Source organism: Spea bombifrons, chromosome 3 (genome assembly GCF_027358695.1).
Source record: "Spea bombifrons isolate aSpeBom1 chromosome 3, aSpeBom1.2.pri, whole genome shotgun sequence".
NCBI classification, from domain to species: domain Eukaryota; kingdom Metazoa; phylum Chordata; class Amphibia; order Anura; family Pelobatidae; genus Spea; species Spea bombifrons.
The window spans coordinates 81,533,315-81,554,810 of NC_071089.1; the positions used below are offsets into that span (position 1 = coordinate 81,533,315).

At 41.0% G+C, this 21,496-nt stretch overlaps 1 protein-coding gene across 2 annotated transcripts in view; it reads left to right on the plus strand.

Annotated features, from left to right (window-relative positions):
- The first annotated feature begins 701 nt into the window (after nt 1-701).
- Nucleotides 702-21,496, plus strand: part of DIS3L2 (DIS3 like 3'-5' exoribonuclease 2) — a 138,878-nt gene continuing 118,083 nt past the window's right edge. Inside the window, exons 1-6 of one of the 2 annotated variants that reach the window (XM_053460897.1) lie at nt 702-788; nt 1,667-2,239; nt 13,634-13,789; nt 14,628-14,755; nt 17,840-17,893; nt 20,254-20,355. In XM_053460897.1, coding sequence (XP_053316872.1) covers nt 1,672-2,239; nt 13,634-13,789; nt 14,628-14,755; nt 17,840-17,893; nt 20,254-20,355 — 1,008 coding nt within the window. In that variant the 5' untranslated portion in view covers nt 702-788; nt 1,667-1,671. The remainder of the gene's footprint in view (nt 789-1,666; nt 2,240-13,633; nt 13,790-14,627; nt 14,756-17,839; nt 17,894-20,253; nt 20,356-21,496) is intronic. The other variant, XM_053460898.1, reaches the window with a different exon arrangement.

Below are 21,496 nucleotides of genomic sequence, written 5' to 3' on the forward strand. Positions count from 1 at the left end.
AAAGGCAGCCCAGCTTTTCAGGCTTAAATTAAATATCCCCTGCAGACTGTAGGATGAATACAATCAATGCAAAGGGTGTATAACAGGGTAGCTCACTCCCAATATCTATATATCCTGCATACCGGCAGATAATACTTCGCAGTGCTGGTTTGTGTACTGAATTAACGGCCACTGCAACAATCATCTACTTACAATAAACATGCACCTATACATTTACACTTACACCAGAATCACAGGCACGTCTAAAGCGCTTGCTCACTAAATCTGTTATTTGCAGACCTGACTCGCTTTATTTGAAGCACGAACCGATCAAGTCTCCCCTGAAAGATAGGCTCAGTCAGAATGACGTCATGTATCGCTCAACACGTGAAGTTTCAGGAAACTTCATTATGCGGTCCAACAAATTCATTGGGTTGGCACTTCATATAGTATCGTTCATTGAAGCTACTGATCTAACGACTAAAGCCTTCTGCCTCCGTTTCAATGTCTGCATAGTGTAACATTAGTGCGGCGGTCTAGTATTAGAAACTCGACCGAATGCGCGCAGAATGAAGCATATCATTACGTCACGCACAAACAGTTAGCCATGTGTACCCTGCATACGCAATGAGGAGAGAAGTCCACATCCTTCATTATATACTGCAGCACTAGCTCCGCCCCTCTCTCGCTCCGACCCACAATTCCCACGCACCTACATAACCCGGAAGTAGAATTTCCATAGCAACTAGCGTCGGCCCGGGGGTATTTAAATCGTTTAGGTCAGCGGCTCAGTGTTGTTTATTTTCCCGGTAAGTGTGTCAGGGACTATATGCTTATACCGGTTCCGTTCTAGATGTGTTAATCCTCTTGCCCCGTATGAAAGAGGTTCTATGGCGTTAGGGGTTGGCGTCTCGGTTAAACCGGGGTTAACGTGCCTTAAACAAGGATACAAATGTTTCCGCTTTACCTATTTATTGTTCGCTTTAACTGTAGGGCAGGCCACCATCGTAACTCGCCTCTGGAGGGTCCTGCGGCCATCCTTTGATAGTCTTTGGCCGCACGCCTGTGTTCTACGGGGTGATATGATTGCATGCTGTCCCTTCACAGAAAACATCAGCTGTCCTGGGGTCTGTTGGTTATTATTGGTTATAAGTACCCCGAATGGCAGTGAAACCCGGAAGTCAGCACTTGTAGAACATGTGCACTGTGTTCCAACAACCGACTGTGTCTTCCAGGTCATAGGTTTTTTTTTTTTTTTACCGTTTACCTGACTGCAAAGGGAAGAGAGTAAATATTTAGTTTTATATAATTGGTAAATGCTGTTTGTATGAGTGATTCATGAAAAGGAGATGATACATCAGGATGATGCATGGAGAAGCAGCATAGCGTTGGAGTTAAACTATCAATTGATCTCTTCCTGGAGAAAAGGCTGCAAACAAAATAAAACAATCCAGCTTTCCCAGATGAAGTGATGTCTTGTGTACTTTGCTAAATCTTTTTTATATATATATATATATTTTTCTTTTTTTGTATTTTCCTTTTAAATATTTTGGTGTTATAGCCAAATGTTATCATCTCTAGGCCAAACGCACTGGGAACCTTGCCAAGACCTTAGGATGTTTTTGCTATTTTCCATTTTTTATTTTTCTATCAGCAAAGTAACATTGTCTTATTTTTATAATGACAGTCAACATGGATCATATTGGTTATGCACGATCTACTTATGCTCAACCTGTGAAGGATGGAGCCAGCTGGTCAGGGCCTCAACAGAAAAATGCTTATGCCAGACTGGTGCAACAACATCACAGCAGTCGGTTTAAATTCTATCTGGACTATGTAGCGCAGAAGCTTCACCTTGATGATGCTGATCCTGAAGATATTACTTTGGACTCTGCATGTATGGATGATCTGAAAGCAGGTCAAGGAAATAATGCAGCCAATAATCGTTCTACCCCCAAAAAAATCTGTGAAAATCCTGGTGTCTCAAAAGTTGACAGGATGTGTGAGCATGGCGGCACCATTGAGAAAGCTGACTCACAGCCTGGGAAATATCAACCTGGAGGAGAATGTTCCACAATTCAAGGGGGAGAATTAGAAGAAAAAGCAGTGTCTACTCCTGGAAGCAGAAAAACCTCCCATAATGTCATCCAACCACCTCTGTCAAAAGCATGCAGTGAGTTGGAAGAACCACAGCTTGTAAAGCCAAAGCAGAAGTCTCAAGCTGGCATCAAAAGCTCACAAAGAGAACAAAAAGCTGAAGGTATGATTTGGGTGGAAGGTGTTGACCTCTGTTGGTCTGGCAACCATGATTATGTTCGGTTTGTCTCTGAAGTTATGCCGAGTTGATGTTACTACCTCAACCTACTTTCTTCACCCGAGAACAACCTTAATATATCTAATTGCCATTTTGTGAGTTACTCTCTAATTCAGGTTGATGTCATTTCATGGCATGTAATGGGATTTTTTATTCAGTGCTCCTTTTCACTGTAAATATGATTGTTATAGTATACAATGAGTAATCCAAGTCTCTCTAAATACTGAACAAAATCATCTGATTTTATGTACTGTAAATTAAATTTAAAAACAGGTTGATAGTCTTGCACAACTGCATTGCTGCCAGAACAGGTTGGATAAATTTAACCTGATCCAAACCAAATGCCTTTAAGGTACTTTGGACAAACACAAACAGCATAGTTCGTTATCTGTAAATGTTATGAACTTGTTTACTGTAATCAAAAATTATAAAGAAGGTACAATAATGAGTTTAAGCCAGAGACTTATGTTGTCCTGTCCAGCTAAAATTGGCATCTCCATATCGGCATGTAAATATCCATCCTTTTAATGTTCCTGTAGTGCTGGACAGCGCAGAGTTTGTTCTCCATTGAGGTAATTATGGCTCAGTTTAGCTGAACTAGTAAGAAGCATGAGCCATTCTGCTTTTTAGTGGTTTTGCAAGAATACCTATCGTTCTAGCTACTTAATTGTGGGTAAATGAAGTGCCTTGACAAGCAGAATAAGATGACTTCATGCATCTTGGTATCTCAAAGGTGTTGCTACACAAGACTGATTAGTTATCTTTACCTGATTATTATTTGCTATTTATATAGCACCAACAATTTACGCAGCGCTTAATACAATACATATGTTCAAGGGGTATGACAAGATGAGAATTGGCAGACTAAGACAAACAGATACATTAGGTGGAGAGAGCCCTGCTCGCAAGCTTACAATCTTGAGGGAATGGGGTGACAAACATAAGGCACAGAGAAAGGGTGAGAGGTTGTGTGGTGGTTGTATCAGTGCCAAGGAAGTTCTAGCAGCTAAGATTGTGCGGCTTCTCTGAAGAAATGGGTTTTCAGATGTTTCTTCAATGTTGGGAGGGAGGCTGAATGCTGAAGGTTTGGTGGAAGTAGATTCCAGATATATGGGGCAGCTTGAGTGAAATCTTGTAGACTGGAAAAGGAAGAGGTGATAAGTGAGGAGGAGAGGGAGAGCCTTAGCCCATGGGAAGAATGTAAGGATAGAGTAGGCGAGTATTTGCTCATGAGGGCAGAAGTGTATGGAGGAGCAGTGTTATGGAGAGCCTTATGTTAGTACCAGGATTTTAAATTTAATTATCAAGGTAATAGGTAGCCGGTGGAGAGTTTCACAGAGTGGGAAGCAGTGGGAAGATAAGCCTAGCAGCAGCATTTAGGACAGACTGCAGAGGAGAGAGTCGAGACAGTGGAATGCCAACCAGAAGAGTGTTGCAGTAGTCAAGATGGGAAATAAGTGAATGAACCTGAGTTATTTTTTTTTTTTTTTTTTTTTAAGATTCTTGGGTGAGGAATGGGAGGATTCGAGAGATGCAAGCAGCAGGATCTGGCGAGGGTCTGAATGTGAGGGATAAAGGAGAGGTTAGAGTCAAGGATGACCCCAAGGCATCGGGCCTGGTTAGTAGAAGAGGGTCATGTTAATGATAGAGAATTCAGGTAGTGGAGATGGGAGGGAAGAGGAGTCCAGTTTTAGAAGGATTGTTTCAGGTAGCGTTGTGACATCCATGAAGAAATAGCAGACAAGCAATTGGTAATACGGGACATGAGAGATGGAGAGCGATCAGGAGAAGATGGGTAGATTTGGGTATCATCTACATATAGCTGATACTGGTGGCCAAATGAGTTGATTATACTTCATCTCTTGGCAAACTAAAGAGAACACCAGGGGGCAAAGGACTGAACCTTAGAGGGCACCAACCGAAAGTGGAAGGGGTGACAGAGAAGAAATGGTTAGACCGATATGAGGAGATCCAGGAGAGATCTGGATCTCTAATGCCTGTAGAAACAAGTGAGTCAAAAAGAAGGTGGTGATCAACAGTATCAAAAGCAGCAGAGAGATACAATAGTATTAGAATGTAGAAATGACCTTTTGCTTTGGCAGAGAGCATGTCACTGTAGACTTGTTAGAGATGTTCCAGTGGAGTGAAGGGGTTTGAAACCAGACTGTAGAGGGTCAAGAAGGAAATTAGGGGAGAGGAAGTTAGCAAGATGATTGTACACACTCCATTCAAGCAGCTTGGAGGTAAAAGGAAGCAGAGAGATAGGGCTGAAGTTAGTCAGATGTGATCTGAGGGAGGGTTCTTTAGAATGGGTGTGATTGGCTCTTGCTTGACGGCTGTTGGTACCGTTCCAGATGATAGAGGGAGATTAAGTAGGTGGGTATGTGATGGTCCAAGGGATGGACATAGAGACTGTGATATGTGATGGGGTCACAGGAGACAGGTTGTTGGGTGAGAGGGAGAAAGAAGAGTAGCCATCTCTTCAGTTTTAGGGGAAAAAGGGCAGTTAGTATGGGAGGAGTGGAGAGAGTGGTGGTGGGTGGTGTAGGAGGGGGTTGTAAAAGAGAGGTCTTGTCTAGTAGCAAGATCTTAGGCAGTGAGAGAGGTTTGTGATGTGGGGTATGGAGGGATGGAGAAGGGAGTTGAAGAAAAAAGGCATTGTGGGTTGGAATAAAGGGAGGATATGAGTGGAGAAGTAGAGCTGTTTGGCGAGAGAGAGGGCAAAGTTGTAGGTGTGAAGCATGAATTTATAGTGAGTAAAGTCTCTGCTGGATTTGTATTTCCTGAAGTAGTGTTCAGCTGTGCGGCAGCACTTTTGAAGGAACCATATGGTTCCTTCAAAATTGTCAGCGGTAACACATAGTAATTGGAGCTATGCTGTCAAGATGAGGCAAGTGTATTGCTATAAAAAAGAGGCTGCTGTGTCTGGGCAGGAAAGGGTTAAAATGGAAGGTAAGCGAGGTTCTAGTGAGGCTGACAGTTGGGTAATGACAGGGCTTGGCAAATTTGTTGTGAATCTAGGCGCCAGCTAAAAAAGTTAGGAGCCAGAATTTTTTTTTAAACTAACGGTTAGGAGTGATCTGATCATCATCAGCCCACTTACTAAACTCACAGCATTTGATCTGGAAGCACCCTGGACTTTCAGGTCAGTGCTGTTTTTTGTTGGTTTTTTTTTTATTTATTTTTTTGTAATTTTTTTTGATTGGGGGGGTGTTGGGGCTGGCCTCCACACTCATGTGGAGACCAAAGAACCCTCTCCCCCTATGCCTGAAGCTGCCTCTGGCAGCTGGGAAGCAATTGCTGGTCTATAGACCAGCCATTGCAGGGTGGAGTCTCTGACTGCTGTAGGCTTCCATGCCTATAGGAATCATCAAAGGGCTTATGGGGGGCTCGTTTTTGCTGTTGCTGGTCTGCCTGGGCTTCCAGCAGAGCCCCTTACGAAACGGGAATTAACCCCTAAAGGGGTTAACGCTGCCCTGTCCCTCTAATGGAGCGATCAGGCAGCAGGGGGATGTTGTGTCAGGTCCCCACACTTGTGTGGAGACCCAATCAACACTGAACCCCCTTTCCTGAAGCTGCCTGAGGCAGCTGAAACCGCTATTGCAGGTTTTCCTGCAATCGTGGTTTCAGCCTACAGGATTACTCCGTGGGAGTGATCTCAGGCTCGGGGGCGGGCTCTGAGTGGCTGTGCTGTCTGCCCAGACTCCTGGGAAGGCAGCAGCGCCCCCGTGTGGTGACGCGGGGCATTTTTTTGTGGCTGTAAGAGGCTGACAAACTCCTAGGCGCCAGGACAAAATTCTGAGTCGCCATGGCGACCTGGCGCCTGGGATTTGTCGACCCCTGGGTAATGGTATTATCTGGTAATGGCCTACAAATATGAGGTTAGTGCTGTAAGTTTTTTTGTTAGGGGTTAGCACTGGAGAAAAGGCTAGAAGGAAGTGGTTGGACAGAGGGGAGGGAGAGATGGAAAAATCTGAAAGGGAGCATGATATGGAGAACCAGATCAAGCGAGTGTCCCTCAGTGTGTGTAGGGTACTAGTCCATTGAGAGACCAGAAGACAATGTCAGGGAGAGGAGTTTGGAGCTAGCAGAGCTGTTGGATATATCTAGAGGAATGTTAGTCACCCATAATAAGACAGGGGATATTAGGAGAGAGGAAGAAAGGGAGCCAGGCAGGAAAGTGGTCAAAGAACTGTGAGATAGGGCCTGGAGGGCGATATGTTACTGCAATTTGAAGAGTGGAGAGAAAAGACAGATTGTGTGAACCTCAAAGGAACAGAATGAGAGAGGGAGTTTATGGTCGGAGATGATGGGAATAAGATTGGTTAGGTTGCACGTGTTGGTTGCGTTTAGTGGTTGAGAGTGATAGGAATAGGGGAGAATATGTGGGGCACATAAGTAGCAGAGCGAACACAGGCAGGTTTCACAGGTTTAGTGTTGAGGTACTGGGGTAGCTGTGAAGGTGGAGAGGGGGGGAAAGTGCTACATATCCCAGTATGATTCCTAGGTTATCAAGCACAGATAGACAGAAAAGGGTAAAAAGTAGGGCTGCAACTAACGATTATTTTAATAATCGATTAGTTGGCCGATTATTTTTTCGATCGATTAATCGGATAAAAAAAATGAATGTAAATTTTTCATTTATTTAAAATAATTTACTAAACAAATGATGTTAAATACAAACAGCAGAATAAAAAAACTTTGATAATACATTTCTTGTCTTTATTTCCCAACCAGCCCCCCAATATATGCACATTTGACCCCAGGCTTGCCACGCTGCCTCCCAGACATGCCATGCTGCCACCCCACATATGCCACGCTGCCTACCACGGCACTCCATGCTGCCTCCCACATATACCACACCACACTGCCTCCCACATCTGCCACTCCACGCTGCCTCCCACATCTGCCACTCCACGCTGCCTCCCACATCTGCCACTCCACGCTGCCTCCCACATATGCCACTCCACGCTGCCTCCCACATCTGCCACTCCACTCTACCCCCCACATGCCACTGTGCCTGATACGCCTTATACCCCCTGAAACACCACTCCATCCTCCCCAGACATGCCACCCTGCCCTCCCCACATATGCCACGCCATGCTGCCTCCCACATCTGCCACTCCACAATGCCTCCCACATATGCCACGCTGCCTCCCACATCTGCCACTCCACGCTGCCTCCCACATCTGCCACTGTGCCTGATACGCCTTATATCCCCTGATACCCCACTCCATCCTCCCCAGACATGCCACCCTGCCTCCCAGACATGCCACTTCTCAACCCCCAGATATGCCACTCTACCCCCAGATATGCCTTATACACCCTGATACACCACTCCGTCCTCCCCAGACATGCCACACTGCCCTCCCCACATATGCCTTATATACTGTATATGCCTTATACCCCCAGATATGTCACTTCACTGCCCCCAGGATTTAGATTCCCCTAAATTAACCCTAAACTCCCCATTAACCATAACTGCCCCTAAATTAACCCTTAACACCCCCTTAACCACAGCATCCCCTAAATTAACCCTAAAAACCCCATCAACCACAGCATCCCCTAAATTAACCCTAAACACACCATTAACCACAACTGCCTCAAATTAACCCCAAACACCCCATTAACCACAGCTGCTCCTAAATTAACCCTAAACACCCTATTAACATAACTGCCCCTAAATTAACCCTAGACACCCAATTAACCATAACTGCCCCTAAATTAACCCTAAACACCCCACTAACCATAACTGCCCCTAAATTAACCCCCACCTCCCCTAACTTTCAGTAGCCCAAATATATACACACACACACACATATACATATTATATATATATATATATATATATATATATATATATATATATATATATATATACATACATATATACATATATATATATACTTACAGTTAGATGAGTGTCACAGCCATGTGGTTCTGGCCTGGAGAAGGAAGGGGCGGGGCCAGTTGTCACAGTGATTACAGGGAGGGGGAGTAAGTAGGAGCTGCTGCTGTGAGACGGTGAGTCAGACTAAACGGATTATATAATGAGGGGGATTTTTCAGAGCGTTTGCTCTGAAAAAAACCTCATTTTATAATCGATAATAATCGATTCAACTAATCGATAATGAAATTCGTTGCCAACGAATTTCATTATCGATTATTATCGATTTTATCGATTAGTTGTTGCAGCCCTAGTAAAAAGCAATTCTGGTATAGAAACAGTTAAAATAATACAGAAAATAACAGATGATCATGGAGATCTCTTGGTCCACTCTGTATACCTTTTTTAGGAAAAGTTTTTTCTTGGGCTTCGGTAATACTCATAACAAGTTTTAGGTTTTCTCAATAACTAGAATTAAGGTTTCATTATTATTTTCCAGCAGCCTGTCATGTTTCTCTGGCAAGACATCATCGCCCCTCTTGGCAAACTAATGAACTCATTAGTGCTTCTTCTGCTGATCTCTCTCCATATCTCATGTCCCGTATTACCAATTGCTTGTCTGCTATTTCTTCATAGATGTCACAACGCTACCTGAAACTTAATCTTTCTAAAACTGAACTCATTATCTTCCCTCCATCTCGTCTCCACTCCACTACCTGAATTCTCTATCACCATTAACAACACGACTATCTCTCCTACTAACCAGGCCCGATGCCTTGGGGTCATCCTTGACTCAAACCTCTCCTTCATCCCTCACATTCAGTCCCTCGCCAGATCCTGCCGCTTGTGATCTGGTTGTGCGTCACTAGCCTCTCTGGCTGTAATGGGAGCAATCGCTGCCATGTGACTATAGCTAGGTGACCATGGCTATTTGAAGCACATGACTAAACAACTGTCTTTTGCGACAATGTGACCTTGTACCTAGTTCCTGTTCTTTAGTACGTTTTGATTTAAAATAGATTATAATGGCTACTCAAGCATTTCCCGTTATATTGGCAAATTAATTTATATATTATGATGAGCGGATATTTTGAAGGTTAGTTTATCTTGATGCACTGAAAAATACAATTCCATACAACTTAAAAAGATTATGATGAGTAGTAGAGTAATTGTGCAATATAAATCCTATATTTAACATATGCAGGAGGGGTCATCTGGTATTGCAGTTCTCTATAATTTATAGAGGTTGTTGGCAATTCTGCTTTGGGTTTTGTTCATTCTTCCATGAAATACAAACACAACTTGTACCTTGTGTTATTGTGTACTTTTTACTGAATACGGGTATACTCTCAATACATGGATGCTGTATGAACTGGAATTATTCAGATCTTTCATACCAATAAATAATTTTATCAAAAAAAGTACTGGACCCACCCAGCACATCACCGGTACGATCTGTCCTAAGAGACTAGTTTCAGTTGTACCGTGTTGATGTGCTTATGCATAAATATTAAGTTTGTGCTGCATTTTTTTGTAAGGACATGTCTTTGTCCTTTAAGTCTTTATGGTATCTAGTTTTGTCTTTTAGTTTGACAAGTTTTCACCTCTTCTAGTATTCTTACTATAAAGAGCAGACATGCCTTCGTGATGTAGCTCCTGTATTTGGATGTAGTAGTTCAGATAAACGTTTTGTTTGCTGAAGTGGCTGCCTTGTTTTCACTTTGTGGCAGAGCTTTCTACACGCAGTTTCAGGAAATGTGTATATACAAATCATTGAAATAAAAGTCTGTGTGATAAACACTAAAAAATGTGATACCAGTTAATAGAGCAGAAAAAATGCACTTGTTTCTAGCAAACAATAATACAAAATAGTGTGCGTACTCACAAATAGTATAAAAAAGAAAACATGAAAATACAATAAATCAAAACCTCTCTCGAATGAAGGAAACAGAAAATGCATAAAGAATATAAATCTATCTAGTAAGAAGACAGCACCTTACAATAAAAAGGCCATCAAGTTGCCCATGTGTAGACACGGTATCAGATGCTCAATCGGATGTGTAATATCTTCTAACTGGAAACATAAAACACAGCTTTAACGGATCACAAAAAGGGACTTTAAAGGCTCAAACGTTAATCAGAAGGCAGAAAAACGGAAGGTGATTAGACAAAAATAGCTTTAATATTAAAAACAAATCCATCTTAAATACATATACACTAAAAATTATGCAATTTGAAATTACTGTTTAACCAATTTAGGCATCATTGTCTTTAAATTAACAATATACCGCATTGCTCCTGGTTTTTTTTTTTAACTTTTTTTTAACTTTTTTTTTAACTTTTTTTTTTATCTTCTAAACCTATTCATCTGTACTATTCCTATAAACTGTAGAACTTTGGGGTCTTGGTTGTGGCATAGCTAGAAATGGGTGGACACACTATGCATGTCATAACCATTACAGATATTCCTTAAGTGTTCTACTCTAATATGTAGGGATCTAGTTGTATGTACCCACATATGTCTAATTCCCCACTAATTAACCCCCACAGGACAGGCACAGAAGAGAGACAAAGGCAATACATGCAAGCATTGCTTTTGTGATCGCACGGTATTCAAGCATTGTGATTTGCTGTGGAAGCGATCACATGCATGTAAGTGCAGGGGTTCTGCTTGAAGACTCAATGCTTGGGTCGTGCAGCTGGCAGAAGCAGTGCCCCTGCAGTTGTGGGAGCGATTTGTAACAGATCAGGTACCTAAAGGTCTATGTTTTTATGATATACCTGGTATGTCATTGGTCACAAATTGGTTAACGTTTTTTTTTCTTGCTTGTGTAAATAGAAGTTTCAGTGAATGCCTACACATTCTACCAATAGTGCTACAGCTGGAATGGTTTAATCAATGAATATGTAGTAGGTACCCTTATGGTGGCCACCACTTGCTGTTTCAATTCATAACAGACAACATAAAATGGGAAGGATAGATGGACCCAATGGCTCCTATCTGCTGTAAAATTATGTTTCTGTTTCACCATCATGTCCTACACAACTTTGTTTCAATATGTCCAGCTGTTTGGACAAGGACAAACATGTGGAAGTCTGAGTCTGCTTGGGTTGTGTAATAGGAAGGGAAAGCCGAAGGGATTTGTCACTGTTCTGTATCAAACTTTCTGAACTGTTTGTAAAGGAGAACTGCTTTGGTAATGCACAACACTGGAAAGAATGTCTCCCAAAGGCTATGTATCCTGTTAGGTGACTTCTTAAAATGTGGTTTTATGACGTAATTGTGTACAGCCAACTCTACTTACGCTGCCAGGGACTGGACTAGTTGAAAGAACAATCTCTTGTCCCCCACAACAGTATTTATTTTTGGTGCATGTTGGAGTCTCGTCATACATGACCTTCAATGCACTTACTAAATGTAAATGCGGTCCATTTGTTTTAGTTATTGGATTTATGGCACACTTTCTATCTTTCCAAGGATGCCTCTACTGAAACCAGGAAACATAAGTTTGGAAGCATCTTGGAGAGACTCTATCACTCACCATTGAAGCCGTAGCCAATAGCATATACCCTAGCAAAACATCAGTTGTTGGATGTTTGTGATTGGCTGCTGCTACCGTAATTCCAGTGGGAGGTCCCTTGTACTGAGGCATGCTTCTTACTTTCAGTAGAGGCAAATGGGGGAGGGGGTTACAACATTCTGTGAGCTCTTTAGTATGCATTTTTCCCAAGGGAAATTGTTTACCTGACAAAGAGGCAACCCTTCAGCAGCAACTGCCATCCTCTTCCGTATTAAGGTTATTCTTGCCACCACTTAGCCAATCGGTGGCAAACATATTACACAATAGGTAAAGGGTAACAGTGCCAGTGTAAGGAATGGACCAGCCACACTAGTAAAAGTATTGCAGGAGCGGGACTAGGAAAGGTGAGCTAAAGGAATATGGGAGGGCGTTCATGTGCAATATTATAAGCGACCTTAAAGAAGTGGGTCTTGAGGGATTTTTTTGAAGGAATAAAGGCAGGGGGAGAGACGGATAGGCCTGGGGAGAACATTCCAGAGGATAGGGGCAGCCCTTGAGAAATCTTAAGCATGCATGAGAGCTAGAAATCAGAGGAGAGGATAGAAGGAGATCATTGGATGAGCGGAGAGCCCAGTTAGAAGTGTATTTAGATATGAGTGAGGAGATGTAGGGAGGGGAACCGCTGTGAAGGGCTTTGAAAGTAAGAGTGAGGATTTTAAAATGAATACTGAAGCACACCGGCAGCCAGTGAAGAGACTGACAGAGGGGGGAGATGTTAGTAAAGAGATGGGAGAGGAAGATAAGTCTGGCTGCAGCATTCATGGTGGATTGTAGGTAGGGAGACCAGCTAAGACAGAGTTACAGTAATCAAGACTGGAGATAATCAGGGCATAGACAAGAGCCTTAGTGGCATGCTGTGTTAGGAAGGGGTGGATGCGGGCAATGTTTTTAAGATGGAGACAGTTTTTAGAGACGGACTGAATATGGGGAGACAGATGCAATGGAATAGCCCTCCCATTGACTTTTTTTTGGCAAACTGACTGCATTAGTAGCTTTTAATGCAAGACTACAGAGGTTAAGTATTTTATGTTGAAAATGCATATTAAAGTCCTTACAAAGTACTTTATTATGCATGTGTCCCTTTAAAATGAAATGTCATGTTTGGATCTAAGCTATGCTTAGTACTGATTTATATATCATTGTGATCTGAGCTGTTAAAGCATCTGTTGTACCTTTACTTGCCTTGTTGAGTAAACAGCACTGTTTTATAGAGGTAAATAATATTATTCATATTGTCTACCAGCTCACCCTGTCTACTGTAACTTCTGTTTCTATTCCATATATTATATAATTTTAGCTTTTATAATAACACTGTCCATGACCCATAGGCTGTTTTTAACATTCACATAACTGTGTGCACGCTCAATGAACTCTAGTCTATCTTGGTGTATCCGCCACTCTTTGTGATCATAACTTTAATATGTCGCATGTTTTAAGACATCCATACTTCAGTGTTGCCCATGATGTGACGCTGGAATTAAATGCCAAACAAAGATACTGGGCACAAAGAAAATATTAGCTAAAATGTAACTTTCTTAGCTTTTTACTTTGTATTCTATATAAATCTTCAATTCCCATAAAAGAAATCATGCCTGGCTGCTTAATATGACCATGCAGCAATGCATTTGTGTTGTGGTAAGACGGGCAAATGTATTTGTGGAATTATCTAATTAAATCAATGCAGACTTTATTTGAGACGTAGTTTTAAATTTGGGTGTTAATTAATGTTTCTTCCAAGGAGTGAATGCTTCTGTAAGCTCAAGAATCTGCTGTTTTTGTTTTTAAATTTCAGCTTGTAGGTGGTGTAGAAATTTGCCAAGTACATCAGACTAACTTTTGCTATTCCCTTCTGTTTTCCATCTTTGATTACAGGCGGTGACAAGAGGGGATTTGCCAGGATCAGGAACCAGTCTGAGAGTGCCAGCACGCCGCCAAGCCACGATCGGAAGAGACAGCTTTCAGAGTCCCATAGCGAAGCAATGCATAGTGCAGAATTTATGAGCCCTGGGCAGGCTTGGTCCTCCAGAGGTATTTACATTGCAAAATGTTGCTAAACATCAAAGCCACGCATTCTTCTAGTACGCCTAGGACTGTTAACAATTTTATTGTTGCTTATTGACAGCAGGTTGCTTACGTCTTTGACACGGTCCAGCAGAAAAGAGTTGGTACTTTTGAGGCTGCACGGGTTATTTGACATAAATAATGATGTTAAAGAAAACAATAACAATTCTATATAACTGTTATATATTGTCTATAAGTCTAATAGCATGTTCTTACCTCGAGATGCCCTTCTTAGCTGATGTATACACGATCTGTTATCCCTCTAATCACTCTTGTCAGAAACAGAAACCAGTCATATGATTAAGATCTCGCAATAGTAGAATATTATACTATGGATGGTGCCCATGTTTCAAAGGCTGAATTACAGATAAAAAGGGTTACTTCGAGCCAAACCAGCAATTACTATTTATGGCGTTATTTTTCATGATACCAAGATCTTCTCTACCACCCTTAAGTTGGAGACGCACATTCTTTTGCAGCTGCAATATTGGTTTAACTAGCCTCGGGTATTCCGTTCATTCCCACTATGTAATATGGAGGCCTTGCGCTCCAGGATTACACTTTATAGCGCCCTCTTTCTATTGATGGTGTTCATCCGTATAGCCCCCGCCCATTACCAGCTCTATTGGTGTAGTTCTCATGATCCCAAACCTAGAATCCATACTTCTACAAAATGAATGCTTGGCCTCATTAGAAATAACTGAAACCCAAAAAAGCGTTTGCTTTTTTTGGTTAGGTTTCTTAATTTTTTTTTTTTTTTTTTTGAGCCTGGTGGATGCATTTATATATTCTATTTTGTACTCAGGAACAAATAGAAGTTCAGCCCCTAACTCTGACAATAAACGTGGCAAAGGAAGAAAAAGGAATATCTTTGAGGCTTATATGACAAAGGATGAAGTATCTGCAGGACTGAAGAAAGGAGAGTTAATACAGGTACTAAAGTTAATAGCCAGCGTTGGTGCTTCATACGATAAATTAAATGTATTGGGTTAGTACATTTATTCTTTTACCCCATTTTTTTTTTCCTGGGTGATTTGTGCTCCTTGTCAAGTAATGTCATGTTGTAGTTTGAGGCTTTGTGTTGACCATACCACAAAACACTTCAAAAGGCTAAAGAACGCTTTTGTGTTAGGGTGTGGTTATTGGCAAAGTAGTGAGTCATTTAAGTAACAGTATTACTCTTAAGTTTCCTAATTGTATTGGTTTTTTTTTTATTTGCATGGGTTAGTTTATGGACTTTTTTATTTATTTATTCCCCCCCTCCTACAATTTTCAGATATGTTACGGTTAGGCCTGAAACCCTCATACCTAGCAAGCATTCTGAGCCTCTATATAGGGCTGATGGTTAGGGAAGGAAAACAGGAATTTGGTCCCAAAGAGGCTCAGTCCCTCCCTGAAGCAGGCGCACAAGTCGTTTTGGTTAATAACTTTTTATTTTGAATTATTTTCATCTTGAGCAACTGACTTTTGACAAATGTCCTACTATAGGCTATTGAGCAAAGCATTCCCTCTTGCTTATCTTGAGCCTGAATAGAAGACTACCCTATAAGAAAACAGTTTACATGTGAATTAATATTTACTGGTTAAACAATTTTTTTCTTTAATAAAAACACTATCATTGAGAAATGTATTTTATTTGTGGGTGCCCCCCCAACCAACTTATCATTGCATCTCCAGACTTGGGCCCACATGCTCCCTGGTGTCAAGTGGGGCAGCCGGTGGACATCTACGCGATGCTCGTAGACAACCTCTGCTGCTGCCCGGCACGTCCACATAAATTAATGATGAAAATTGTTTCCCTGCTTAAAGTCAATACAGTGAATACAGGATTGGTAAGAGGTAATGGCAATAGACACAGTTAATGAGAGGAATGGTTAGGGGTGTATTTAGATAAAGAGGGTAGAGATATAGGTTAGTGCGTAGTTAAGGGCTCTGTAGGTCAAGGTAAGAATTTTGAATTTGGGTATGGGAGCTAATGGAGGGATTGGTACAGCGGTGCAGCAGATCAGGAACAGTCATCATATCAGTTAGTGTTACCTTGGGGATTTTGCCTTCCTAAAACACCTGAAATCTATGGCAACCATATGGCTTAGATTAATGAAAATTCTCAAATACCCACAGTTGTCATTATTTTATGACACTTAGTTTTTATTTGGGCACTTGTACAAAACTATATGACCTCTACATAATCTCTTCTTGCAACGAACTGATGTTGAATGTTGGAGGGTTTTTTGTTTATTTTTTGCCGAGTGATAGCCAAGGCTTTCTGTTCTAGTTTTTGTTCTATTTAAAAAAAAAAAAAAAAAAAAAAATTAGCTTTGAGTATATGAAGTTGCCCTTTGAACATACTGCAGCAACTCATGTGGTGGTAATAACGTTTTAGGGGCAGTGGTGAAACATCTATTCATATAGCTGTATATTGGTTATAAATGTATTTTTACAAATGTGACATAACTACCCCCCTCATCCCTGCTGGATAGACATCCACTCAACACCACCCTGGTCCTGTACATGAAAACATCTGTCCTGTGCAGATGGGAAATGCTGCTTGTTCCAGATATGAGATCACAGCGTGAAATGATCAACATGGTAAATAGGATTTTGGTCAGGAGGGATATTTGACCCATCTGCTAAGATATAAATGTTAAGTGTGTTAATTGGTGGTTAAAGAGAAGACGCAAGAGCTGAAAGTGAAATTTTGCCTGTTGAGTGCACGTATTCTGCTGGTGGACTTAATGTGAGACACCTGCCGTTCTAGAGTTCAGAGATGAATGTCCTTAAACCCCTACAAACTTATGTTGGAGACATTAAAAAAATGAAATGTTTGGGTTTTTGGTTTAAGGGGTCCCACCGTCAGGTTCATGCAAGCTAAGGGGTAGCTGGTTTATGCATCATTAAGAAAACATTTTATTTATTTTTTGGTCTAATTTGAGGGCAGCATGGGTACAATCGGTAGCATCCTTTTTACAATGACGTGTTTAATATAATTGTGGACAAATATTACATTTTAGTGTTGCTCTCGCTGTACAGTGGTGCCCTACAATGTTTTTAGAATAACACATTGCCTTTCAAATAGGTAGTCCAACCTTCTGTACGCAGTTCTGCTTCTGCATCAAAACAAGTTACCCTTTGACAGTTAAAATCAGTTTTATGTACAACCAAATTATTCCACTAAATGTAACGGCATTATGGAATCTGCTGGCACTCTTAAAGCTGCACTTATTACAGCAATTCACGACTAGTAATTTGGGTCTGTTCATTAAAGGGAGAGACTGTTGGCTTCTCTGTGTCACTGTTCATCCCCGGTGACCTTGAGGCAGCTCAACCTTTCCCATTTTATTGTCCTGGAGTTGTTGTAAATGCATGATTCCCCTGGAATATAGGTGTTTCTGGCTTTAGCAGTACATTGTGTATCTTTCTAAATACTTCTCATGAGACTTGTTTAGCTTCGGTTGTAAACAATTCCTATATCGATTGATTCAAATTGACTTGTAATTCATGCATCTGCTGGCAGGACTGTCCTGAACTTATTTCCTGCACAAAAATACTGTTCATACTCCGTCCTTATCTCTATTGTTACATCTGCAAGTGTAACGCTCTAGTTGGGAGTCTTGCATTACAGCATACTGGTTTTGTGAGCTCCCATCCACTACAAATCTATTGAAAGCGCCATCTCACATGTTAAATGAGCAGCTGCAGACATGTGGCTGTCAAATCTTGGGGAATTTCTGTTTGCTGTCTTGGAAACTCTGAACCTGCAGATGGGAAGAAGAGAAACATGTGTGATATGACGAGTACTTTAGTGATGGTGTGGGATCTGATGGCTATCCCGCACCTGAGTGGTCTACTTCACATAATGATTTGCGCAACATGTGTTTAGTAAAAGTCCGAAAATTGAACTCTGAAAAGAAATGTCTGACCAAGTAACTACCGTTTTTATACAAAGAACTGTTTTGCATGGTCAGGGAGAACACTGTGTTTTGCAAATAGTCATGCTGATCTGTTCTCGTTCTCTAGGGTTCCCTGAGGATTAATCCCAAGAAATTCCACGAAGCGTTCCTTCCATCACCGGTAAGATTAATTCTGTAATCTGTGTAGATTTATTCATGCCATGTCTCTCCTGGATCCTGATTTGAGCTGCTCATCCCAAGTATCGGTAGCCAGCCTGGTTATATTATAGGATTGCTCTTTGGTAACACATCTGAGAACACTAATACTACATGGTCCATCCTTCATGTGCAGTGTGTCCAAAGCAGCTTACTTGGGACCACCAGTCAGTGTAACTGAACTCCCTGCATGTATCCCTGTGGAGATTTCTTCATTTTCCACTGAATTAACCTAATCTCCTTTTAAACAGTTTTGCAATCTAATTTTGCTCTGCTTCAGTAGCTAATTTGCTGTTTTTCTGTGGAAGTAACATGCCAGGCTTTCTTCTTTTTTAATGGACTAACTAATGCAAATAAAGATGTACTACTGGTTCCCACATAACCCTTGTTTTTCCTGAGATCCATGCTGACACAAATCCAACATGTCTAAGGGCATGTGAACAAGGGCTTATTTACATGTTTAGTGGTACGTGGACTCCTTCTTGGATTTGAATCTGTGAGCTTTTGTCAAGTAGCCAGTATGCATGCTAACTGTTTCTTCCCGCAACGTGTGTGTGTGTATATAAAATATATTTCAATGGTTTGCAAGAAAAGGGCAATGTTGAACATGTGTAAAAATCTGTCTCCTATCGCAGCCTTCTCCCCCTTCAAACAGTTTTGCGATCTTTCTGCATCAAGTCATGGGAGGCAGCACACAGCTGCTGGAACTCTCTTCACAATCAGATTGTTTCTGCTTTCCAGAGTCTCACAGAACATTCTGTTTCAACTAGAACTGTAATTGCAGGAAACCCTGATTTAGTTTTTATGTTGAACTCCCGGTTAACTTTTTATCTCTAACCATTAAGAATCATAACCGTTCTCCATTTTAGACATTTTAATACGTATCGTACTATATGCAATTTACGTAGGGTAGTTTAATCATTGTAAAGCTTGCTAAGTTGTTGATGGGCTTCATGTTTACCTGTGAAGTCCTTCTGTGAAATTGATACATTCACTTGGAAACGGTCTGACATTTAAAATGGTTTTTATAAATGTATCCATTAGCATTAGTCCTTGCCAGTCAAGCTTTCCAGACTTTAGTAGAATATTATCCGTTCCAGGCTTTTGTACATCTAGCTGGTGAGCCTCTGCTTCTCAAATTGCCAGGTGAAGCTATTCACTGTTAAGAATCATAACCGTTCATAAGCTATACACTTTTGTGTACGGTACAGTGATGTTGAACACTGATACTATGTGGCATGTTGTGGCCTAGAATGACTGGGTCTAAGGGGCAGATTGCCATGATAGGCAGTTAGGATCCCTGGTTCGCTGCTGCTTAACCACTTTGCAACCTTAGGCATATGCTATTATGTCCATTAATACATGGTCTAAATGACAAAGGACGTGATAGTATGTTGTATGGTTTTTTCGCATGGGCAGAGAAGTTTCCATGCCAGTACATGGGAGATCAGGCTCTCATTAGACAGTCGGGGTTTGCCCTGTCAGCAAGAGCCAGAATTGCTAGCTTCCTGTCGCCATATCTGGTTTAACACATGCTGATTACACCAAAATACAGACATGTTAAAAGTAGAGGTTTCCAGAGGATCTACTCAGATGTTCCATACACTTCCTGAGCCCCTGATGCAGCCTGATCACAGGTACTGCGGTCAGCAATGGAGCCTTGCTTACTAATGGCTCCCTCCTCCAAAGATTTATAAAAATTATATAAAGTTAACCATACCCCAATGATGTCACGATGAAATCATAAATAATACCATCCAGTTCCAAGAGAAAAAAAAATAGGTACCCTAATTAAAAAAAATTGGACACCCCTGTCTTAAAGCATATAGTATTCCGTTTGTGTATTCGCTGCTGTTGAGTTCTGTTTTTTTTTTTTTTTTTTTTTTTTTCTTGCAGTGTCAGTTGCCATGAATCATTTATTGCATGGTAGGGGTTCTCACTGTAAGAGTGTAGCATGTGGCCACATGTATCCAACCAGTGGCTGCCTGTATTTTAATTAATTGGCTGTGGGCCTTAAAATTCCAGGGACATCTTTTTTAATTAGCAGTCTTCTTTTTTTTTTTTTTCTTTTCACGTGTATGATAATACCTGGGAACTCTCTGGGTTTGATATGGAGGCTACGGTTGAAGCCCTGCTTTTCCAGGTGTCTTTACCCAGACCACTTCCTCTCAGAAACTGGGAAAGCTCTAGGTAGCCTACACTGGGAGGTTGTTCCAATGTATGGTTATGATTAGAGCCCTAAAGTCTTCAAGTACCTATACTAAAAATATATACCATTAAAAACCGTTTCAAGCTAACTTGTCTCATTTTTCCTCCTTTTCTTAGGATGGCCTAAGGGACATATTTATTGATGGTGTGGTTTCCAGAAACAGAGCTCTAAACGGTGATGTGGTTGTCGTCAAGTTACTTCCTCAGGAACAATGGAAGGTCAGTGTTGTATGTTTATGGAATCAGTCAAAAGTGGATGTTAACCTGTCTCATTCTAGTCTTGTTTTTAGTGTTGTGAATATGTTACATAGAAAATGTATAGCAATACCAAATGTAGATTTCTAAAGAACACTTGGGAGGAAAATATCTATCCTTTCAAATAGCTGGGCCTGTTTCTGCTGAGCCTCACAGCAACAAAATCTGAAAGTACAAACATAATCATTGAATGTAAAAATGTATAACATACAAGGTCAATAGACCTTATTTTAAGACCCTTGTTTAGAAATTCTACCCTTCTTCAAATGTGTGTCTTTGAATAATAGACAAGGCATCACACCAGTCTGCAAAGCCTTATTTTCAAAGTACTTTAAAAGCTAGTGTTCACCTTGGGTCTGTGACAAACATTTGCATAATTTCAATTTTACACGCATCCTGTAGCTTTTAGGAATACTACTAGGAACTTTGTAGTGTTTGTGCTGGAGTAGACCCCATTGTGCAAGAAATGTGCTACGTTAACAGATATTTCAAATCTCTGATGCCAAGTTGGGGATTATTGATCTCCCCATAACTACGGAGTTGATTTTCAGCTTTTTTCCGAACTGCAAAAGCTCTGACCTACACTGCTTTACAGCAGAAGTGGTTACACAAAACCCTGCGGCCTAAATTTTTTTTAGGCCATCGGCTTGGTGAGAAACGGTGCTGCATAGGCTTCACAAACTTTGGAAGAGCTAGTGAGTTATTTCTGAAGCGTGTCAAGTCCCTGATTAATGTAGTAGTTACAGACCAATACACCTACTTACTGTAAGCTTAAAACTATTTAACAAATTGTAAGAGAACAGAGAATGTGAGGGTTTTTTTTCTACCCTTTCACACGGTTTTCTTTCCCTGGGACTGTTAAAAATCTGTATCTCAAAACTAGCACTAAGATAATTGACTAACAAGTTTAGTGATTAGCTGTAGTGTTGGGGTACTGCTAGTGGATAGTGAAAGTGCTTGGTATAGTTAGATGGTAAGGTAATCTTAGTGGATAGTGCTAGTGGTAGATTAGGTCAGTGGCTATTGTTCTGTGAGACAGATACATCATTGGTAACACAAAGGGAAACTAATCGGTGATCAGATAGGAATTTGTAAGGTTCGAAAG